At 33.8% G+C, this 9555-nt stretch overlaps 1 protein-coding gene across 2 annotated transcripts in view; it reads left to right on the top strand.

The window, feature by feature from the left end:
• The window catches only part of cunh14orf180 (chromosome unknown C14orf180 homolog), a 34324-nt gene that overhangs the window by 16648 nt on the left and 8121 nt on the right, over positions 1 to 9555 (top strand). For both annotated transcript variants that reach the window (XM_016475505.1, XM_016475506.1), the window contains exons 4-5: positions 1033 to 1153; positions 9507 to 9537. In XM_016475505.1, the coding sequence (XP_016330991.1) occupies positions 1033 to 1153; positions 9507 to 9537 (152 nt within the window). The remainder of the gene's footprint in view (positions 1 to 1032; positions 1154 to 9506; positions 9538 to 9555) is intronic.

Here is a 9555-nt window from a genome sequence, read left to right as displayed (position 1 = left end):
TGGCGGCAGCAACAATACTACAGCGAGAATAAAAGTTACGCCTTCTTTCTTTGCGTGAACATTTGGGCAGCATTATGCAAATCTTCCCACATCATGACGTAGACATGTGGGGGTGTGTTAGAATGAGCCGTTTTAGGTAGGAGTGGTTGACTCTTAACTTTTATAAAGAATATCTCTTTGGATTTGAGACTTTAGTCTTTGCAACTTTACAGATCTTCTTTATGCACCAAGAGCTTGTAACACTTGAAAGAGAAAGGAAAAATTGAAATCACATCATATGACCCCTTTAATAAAGTACTAGTGCACCCAAAAATGAATCAGTTACTTGCCCTCATGTCATTGCAAACCCATGTGACTTTTTTTTTTTTTTTTTCATGGAGCACAAAAGGAGACAAAGATATGACTCAGCAGAACCATTCATTCACGCATCAGACATCACTATTTCTGGGACTCACATGAGTGTTCCAGGGAGAAATAGCGGATGTCGCGATTTCAGTGACAATGACGTCAATTTATGTCTCTTCCTCACACAGAATAATTGTTTGACTTCAGAAGATTTGGAATTTGCTTTTCTTTTTGTAACTTTAGAGAATTTTAATAGTCGAAGAATGGCCAGTAGAAAACGTCACTTTTTGTGTTCAGTTGAAGAAAGAAAGTCATGCTAGTTTAGAACAACATGAAGATGAAAGAAAATGAGAAAGGAATTGCTCTTTATTAAGCTAGATTTCAGAAAAACTTCAGGTCTTCATTGGTAGTCAGGCAGACAATATGATTGTTTTCTTGGAATTGTCTTTGAATGGTCAAAGCTGCTGGTTCCAGCTGGTCTTCCTTAGCTTCTGTTTTTCATACGTCTCATTTCCTTGTAAGAGCATTTTAATCTGTGGGTGTGGTGGCAGCGATTGGCCATCTCTCCTCTCACACCCTCCCTCCCTCCCTCTCTGTCTTTTTCACTCTTGTCACAGTCTTGTTGTCTCTGTACGTGTGAGTCTCTGTGAGTGCTGTGAGGTTTCTGACAGACTTTGTGTGAATCAGGGTCTCAGGAAGACGGAACATTGGGAACGTCAGGATGTCTGTCTCAAGAGGAGTTATCAGAACAGGCTTCACAGGCCCAGGATCTTGAGAGACTGGCTCAGCTCTGCATCATGAGCAAAAGGTAGGAGACTAAACTGACTGTGAAAATGATACTGCATATACACAGCATGCTAGATTGTTTTTAGCAGAGTAATTATGACAAAATTGGCATGCCAAATCTAGTAAGTAAGAGTAATTTCCGTGAAGCATGTGTATTAATAGAGGGAATTTAATGAGCACTAATAGTCTAGTTGCATGATTTCAGAAGATGCATTCTTACACAATTTGGCACAGAATTACACATTTAGTCATTTTATTTGTGCTGACTGTCCACACTTAAATGTCTTGTTTATGTCTCACTCAAGAAATACTTGACTGTTGCCGTAGTAACTTTTCTTTAAATATAAACAAATACAAAAAAAATGTTCATCTGCATTTTTGAAGAGTGAATTGTTTCATATGGTAACATTCAACGTAACTGGGTTTTATTAAAGTGAAATATGTTTTAATTATTTAAAAAATATGGGCAGAATTTCTACCTGATTTGACCCTTTAAGTACTATAAAAATATTGTAAAGAAAAATATTATAATATAAATATAATACCTTTTAAATGTAATATGACTTATTTGATTTGAATTGAATTTAACTGAATTATTTAATTATTTAATATTATTTATTGAATTTGAATGTTATATTGTGTGGGTGTATATATTTTATTTTATATATATTATACATAAATATATACAGTTTAACAACATAAAATTCAAATAACATTCCATTATGTCAGTTATTATAAGCAGATTCTACCTGATTTGACTTAAAAAAAACTTTATATATATGGTGTATATATATGGTGCATGTATGTATATATGTATATATATATATATATATATATATATGTAGACATATATGTATATTTTTAAGGGTCAAATCAAATAGAAGTTCTAAGAAATACAGGTCCGGAAACAACTTCATACCTTTTAGAGTTGTATGATTTGGTTAATGTTCTTGGAGTGCAGTAAATATTCTGGGATTTAAATAACATTTTATTTATGCTGCATTAGGAATCCCCTATTATACTGAGTTAAGTGAGCGCCCATAGGGAGAGAGGAAGAGAAAGGTGACTTGTGTTATGTGAGTCTCAAGGTTTCAAATGTTACTGGGACACTCTGAGTGAGGTGTCCTCTTTCCTCCAGGGTCTTAACATGATGAGGCTCTCTTTTGCAAGGCCACTAGCACATACGCTTGAGGACATGTATGACCCCCATTTGGCACTGGTTGGGGACTTAAAGCATTTAACCTGATTGTCCCAGGCTAGGAGACAGCTTGCTGGTGCCGCAGAAGAGAGGATGACATTAAACTTGAATGAGAACGAGATTGTTTTATTGCTGCCCCAATAAGATAATGTTTCACAGGACAATGCATTGTGGGGGTATCCACACCATTTGTATGTAATCCCTTAAACTCTTTGGGTTGAGTAAATGTTGAAACCTGAACAGAGTAGATCTTCAAGATCTGCTGGTCAACTAGGACAGCAGTCATGGTTGAAGTTGTAGGTATTTCAGCTTAAAAACACCCAAAACACTAAGCCAGCTCACATAACCTCATTATGTCTCCAATTATGAAGTAATATCATCTAAAGGGTCAATGTCATGACACTTATTTATTGACCTGTTAGTTGGACTACATGACTTTGTTAGTAAGAAATCATATTCTTATTTAGAGGGGCATAAAGCTAAAAGGTGTCCTGAAAAACAGTTCTGATCAACTGTTCTGATATCATAATGAAGAAATAAATACTAAAATAAATAAATAAATAATAGAATGAAATTCTTGAACAGAAAACCTTATGAAGTGTTTTGGCATAATAATATTACCATTATTTCTTATAATAATGAAAAAATCAATAACAAATAAATAAATACCCTCATTACTTGTAGGTCAGTAAGTCTCTATAAATAGTATTAAAACATGACAATTCTCTTACAATTTTTAGTTCAGGTTGTAAAATGTCATGTGGTGTGACTCTCCAAATACGTAAGGATAATTATGCTACATGGTACATGTATTCGTACTGAAAATATTTGGTACGAGTCGTTCGGTTCGGTACGCATGTGTACCAAACAAATTATTCCATTTTTTCAGGAAATTCAAACAATAAATGCCGTTTTGACGCTCTTTGATGTGGCGCAGCAGATCGCTGTATAAATGCCTCAGCTCTAACGGCAGCATGGAGCGCGATCATCCCTTCCTCTTTACTACTACTTTTACAATAAATAAACATGAATGAACAAATCATGCCTCGCTCAATCAGTGTTTCAGTTGCGGAAAGACGCCATTAAAACAGCTTGCAAACAAAATGTCTCGTAGCATTGCATTTAATTTGCATTTCTAGACAGTGAAGTCTAGAGAAGAGCATTTTGAGAAATATTAGACTAGATTGCCTACTTATATTAGATTATATTTTACTTTACCTGTTAGTGATGTGATGTCTTAATTATTTAATGTATGTTTTAAATAAATCTTTTATGACACAAGTTATGACAGCCACTGTGTAAATTATTATATTTCAACAACAAATAGAAATTGTAGCCTATAATTTAGAAGTTAATTTAAAAACTGGATTATGTGCAATTTACGTCTTTGCATACACATTTTTAATTTGAGTGTTGATTATTATAGTTAAAAATAAATAGTAATTTAATTTAAGTTTGGACTCTGTTGTTAATTGCAACCTTATACAGTAGTAATGTAAAAGGGCTTCTTATAGTTTAAAGGAGAAGCTGAGAAAATTAAGACCCTAAGAACATTTTAATTGTAATTGAATTTATTAAATAAAAAGCAATTTGTTCAGTAAACCATTGTTTAATAATAAAAAAAAAAGTTTAGTTTTTTTACCTCCTGTACCGAAACCATACCAAAACGCAACGTCAAAACCGATGTACGTACCAAATATTCATGTTTGTGTACCGTTACACCCCTAATGTGTGTCTGTGTGTGTATATATATATATATATATAGTGTTGGGGGTAACGCATTACAAATAACACGAGTTACGTAATCAGATTACTTTTTTCAAGTAACGAGTAAAGTAACGCATTACTTTTTTTATTTAAAAGAAAATATCTGAGTTACTTTTGCAAAAAAGTAACGCCAGTTACTTTGTTTTCCCATTTATTGACTGACAAGTCTCCTGTCCCCATATTGGGAGAAATCGGAAGTGCAGAGGAGTTGTGTGCGCTGTGTGAACATGATGTTACTGTAGTTCTAGACTAAATGTGAATGTGCATTAATTCATCCCACTCACAAAAAAACTGATTTAGTATTCATCAAAATGAATTAAAACAGTGAAATGCAAACTCAGAATATGACGCAAACCTGCAATAATTAAATATGTTAAATAATGTGTCTAATCCCATTTTATTAACCAATGTCTTTGCTGCTGACCTTTGATGATCCAGTTCAACCATACTAAAGAGCAAAAATGACTTTAGAGAAACTAACAATTGTGCTTCATTTTTTTTATTGCTGAAGAGTGTTTCTTCTCCTGCGTTCTAATGTACAGATGTGAATTGACTTTTCCTTCAGGTTTATTCATTACACTTTTTGATGTGAAAGGGCTTTTACATTTGCTATAAATAGAACTTCTTATATTAAAAACAATCAAGCCCTGCTCATATTTAAAAAGTCATGCGAAAGTAACGCAAAAGTAATGTAACACATTGCTTTCCATAAAAAGTAACTAAGTAACATAATTAGTTACTTTTTTAGGGAGTAACGCAATATTGTAATGCATTACTTTTAAAAGTAACTTTCCCCAACACTGTATATATATATATGTGTGTGTGTGTGTGTGTGTGTGTGTGTGTGTGTGTTTAAAAATGACATTGATTGAATTGACATTGGTGTATGACATTGAAATTACATTTTACAGACATTATACATTTTTCTTGGAAATGGCATGAAGGTTTTTTTTTTGTTGTTGATGTTGTTTTTTTACAAAATTATAAAAATTACATTTCTAAGACCTTTGAAATCAAACTAGAACTTTTTTTATTGTGGACAGTAAACACTATTACATCATTGACTCTTAAATCAATATATTATGTGCCTTTTTTGTCCTAATAACTCAAAATGTGGTTGTATTTATTTTCAAGGTAACAAATACATTTACTTTTAAAGGTCTGTTAATTATGACACAAAATGCAGCTCAAGCCCTATGGAGTGAATAGGAAGTGGTTCTGCCTTTTGAATCTTTCAGTGTCGGGGCAGGAAGTGCTCTTGTAGCTGAGAGCTTTGCCATGTTGTGTCCAATCAAATGTCCTCTGAGGACAATCCAAAACAGTGTAAACCAACACCTAGTCATTATTAATTAATGCAGAGCCATAATAACCATGCTGACATATGTATTGGCTTTGAAAACATGCTTTGGACATTCAAGAGAGAAGTATGGAAGAGTATAAAAACATGACATTCAGAACATTAAGAATATGTGAATGATTCAATATTAAATCCCCTTCCTATATCCAAAAAAAGCTAAATAATGTACAATACAAGTAATTTTACCAAACAATAATGATGCATTCAAGATCATGTAGTGCTAAATGATCACATGAGGAAAAATTTCCATCCCAAATCCCTAGGAAATTTCTCAATATACACCCTGAGGGCAAACTCTTCATACACATGCCAGGAGTTCCAGCCAAAAAGGAGAGCGTACCATATCTCTGGCACGAGCTCCAGTAGGAATCACAGCACACGTGTTCCCGGATTTGTTGTGACGGGTGCTGTAATGGATCCGTATGCCTCAGAGAGCCTGACTGAGGTGGGCTATTGCTGTGGCTTTCTGTATCTGTGCTTAAATAAAGCAAAGGTGCAGGCCAGTGGGATCAAATGGAGCTTAATGCCTATGTGCTCTACTTTTTTTTAAACAACCACTTCCCGATACTATTTGTAAATGTGGTAAAAAAATATACTTTGAAGAACAGAATTTACATGGATAAAATATGCTATAGACTGTGAGTCACAGAGGATTTAGATAAAGGATACACATTGTTTGCACATCTTTGGTGCCGTAGTTCTTCATGCATGTCTTTGTTATTTAAATTCATCTGTATTTGCTTTATACATAGCCTAGGGCTTCTGTAACAGATGCTCAAATGTACTGAACCCTATGAGTCATGTGTTTACCATGTGATGACTTACAGGAAGAGGGCATAATTACTCCTCATGCTATTTATATAGCATGCATTATATACTCCACACAGTCCATTTGACTTTTAACATTCTTTAAAAAAAATACTTATTATGGGAATACTGTACTTTAAACAAATAATCTAATGTTTTCAGATACTTACAGTGCTGCCTGTTAATTGCAATGAAATATAGTATTATAAAATGTATTATAGTTTAAATTTTGATTAAATGCAATTAGCTGAATTGCGTTTTTTATAATTGTGCAATTTTATAATTACTTCTATTTTGAAACATGGTTAAACTGCTGAAAGTATTGACAGGCATTTGTGGTAAACTAAGATGTAGGCCTTCTTTAATCTCATTTTTATTGTTAGTTTTGACTGCTTTTATTGTCCTCATTTGTAAGTCGCTTTGGATAAAAGCGTCTGCTAAATGACTAAATAAATTTTTCTTGGAACTTGTATGTCGTATTTACAGTAAGGTCTATATATATTTGGACACGGGCACAATTTTTTTTATTTTAGCTGCTGACCAAAACATATTCAAGTTATATACGTGATTAATGTGCACACTCTGATCTTTAATTTGAGGGTGTTCTCAACAAAATTGGAGGAAAGGTTAAGGAATTACAGCTCTTTAATATGTACCTCCCCCCTTTTTCAAGGGACCATAAGTAATTGGGGAATGCACTGGTGAGCTCAGCAACATAAAAAGGCCTGGACGTCCACGGAAGACAACAGTGGTGGATGATCAGAGGATCCTCTTCATGGTAAAGAAAAACCCTTTCACAACATCGAGCCAAGAGAAGAACACTCTCCAGGAGGTACAGTAGATGTGTCTCTGGCAAAGTCTACAATCAAGAGAAGACAGAGGTCCAGAGCAAACAGAGGGTTTACCACAAGGTGCAAACAAGGCCAAATTAGACATCTAAAAAAGCCAGACCATCATGATCCAAAACATACAACATCATCTGTGAAACATGGTGGAGCAGTGTGATGGCATGAGCATGCATGGATTCCAGTGGCACTGGGTTACTGGTGTTTAGTGAAGACGTGACAGAAGCAGCCGGAAGAATTCTGAAGTGTATAGGGATATATTCTCTGCCCAGATTCAGTCAAATGGAGCAAAGTTGATTGGGCAGCGCTTCATAGTACGAATGGACGATGACCAAAAACATACAGCAAAAACAACCCAGGAGTTTTTGAAGGTAAAAAGTGGAATATTCTGCAATGGCCAAGTCAATCTCCTGATCTCAACCCGATTGAGCTGCATTTCACTTGCTGAAGACAAAACTAGAGACAAAAAGACCCACAAACAAACATTCAGCTGCAGTAAAGGCCTAGTGATGTCCATGAGTTCCAGACTTAAGGCAGTCATTGCCTGCAAAGGATTCTCAACAAAATATTAAAAATGGAACATTTTATTTATGATTATATTTATTTGACCAATTACATTTGAGCCCCTGAAAAATGGGGGGACTGTGTATAAAAATGGTTGTAATTCCTAAGCATTTTATTTTATATTTTTGTTCAACCCTTTGAATTAAAGCTTAAAGTCTGCACTTCAATTTCATCTTGATTGTTTTATTTTTAATTCTGTTCTGGTGGCATACAAAGCCGAAATTATGAAAATTGTGCCAGTGTCCAAATATATATGGAGCTAACTGTAAATGTATTTATAATTATGAAGTTGAAATGTAGTACATAAAAAATATATGACATTTAAATATATTATCAAATTAAATTATAGATAATAAAATAAAATTTAAATAATAATCAAGTACTTTACATGTGCAACAGATCAAAATAAAATTACTTAAAGTACAACAAAAGATTATAAAAATGATTTAAAATGTACTTTAAATCAGACTTTTTGATTTGACATAATTAAGTGTATTAAGAAACATAGTTATGAAACTGTGCTCTCTGTATACTCCATTTTATTTTAAGTGGCCTTTTATATATATATATATATATATATATATATATATATGCAAACAGTTTTTTAAATAATACTTTTAATATTCTTCAGTACACAACAAGTGCATGTTCAAAACAATTAAGTGCAATTAACAATAGTATGCAACATTAACCAAGTTTTGAATTATGAACAAGAGCATGCTGTATACTGTATCCCACAATGCAACATCCTGGCCTTCCATTGCCACTATGATGAAGTGATATGTTTTTACACAAAATTGGATTAAAACATAAATGTATTTCTTTATTTTAAGTCTTTGCAAGCTTTTTATCATTTGCTTATTGGAAATTATTACAATGTAACATACTTGCATGATTGAGTGCATTAAACTAGCATTTTGCCGTGTTTTTTCACATACTTTTTAAACACAGTAGGCAGTATATTGTATATACTGCACAGTTAGCAGTATGCTAGCATTCCTTTTTGAATTCAGACAAGGTGACAGTGCTCTCTGTCAAGGGTTTCTCCCGTGTCAAGAGAGTAGTTATATAAGGTTTTATAGCGAGTGAGAGATCCAGTGAATGTCAAGTGTTTGCCTGACAGACTCTTTCTCATTCACACTTCCTTTTATAACTACTCATCTGCTGTAATATGTTTTGATAAGCAAATAAACTTGATACTAAGCCGATAGTTATGTCCTAACATGCTTTACTGTGCTGACTCATACTCACGTACAGGAAGTATTATGGGTTTTGCTTTGATCTCCTCTTATATATTCCATTAGATGGACTGTTATTGCTGTTGCTCACAGAACACATATCAATATTAATGATCCGTCTAGTATATTATGTTGAAATATGTGATATACTAGACCCGCTCTGCAAATACATGCTTATTCTCTCACTCTTTATGACTGTGGTAATAGAAAAAGGTCAACCGAGTCCTGAAGGCATAATCAATGATATAGATTTGCTGATCAATGATCGACAACCTGTGCATGAATCTCTCTCCCATGTGCAGTAAACAGACAGACACATTCTCAGTAATGTTCAGACTACACACTTCCATTTGTGTTTCCATGTTATGTATGTACACTACACATTGTGTATGCATGAAACAACCCGAAAGGAATATTGTATCCCACAATGTGACCTCTAGAAATAATATCAGTTGTGATTTTCTTTTTTAAACATTTAATTTATAATAACATTTATTAACATTATAATACAATTTGATTTCAAGAAAAATTTTACACATGCAAAATAACCATTTTGGGCCAAAATTTCTAACATTTGTGCCACTCTCCATTGCTTTCAGACCCCACCTTGCTTTAGAATACAGTGGCAAGGTATGTACATTGTGTGTG

The sequence above is a fragment of the Sinocyclocheilus anshuiensis genome, unplaced genomic scaffold (assembly GCF_001515605.1).
Source record: "Sinocyclocheilus anshuiensis isolate Anshui unplaced genomic scaffold, SAMN03320099.WGS_v1.1 scaffold676, whole genome shotgun sequence".
Taxonomy (NCBI): domain Eukaryota; kingdom Metazoa; phylum Chordata; class Actinopteri; order Cypriniformes; family Cyprinidae; genus Sinocyclocheilus; species Sinocyclocheilus anshuiensis.
This window is presented reverse-complemented; position numbering and strand designations above follow the sequence as displayed.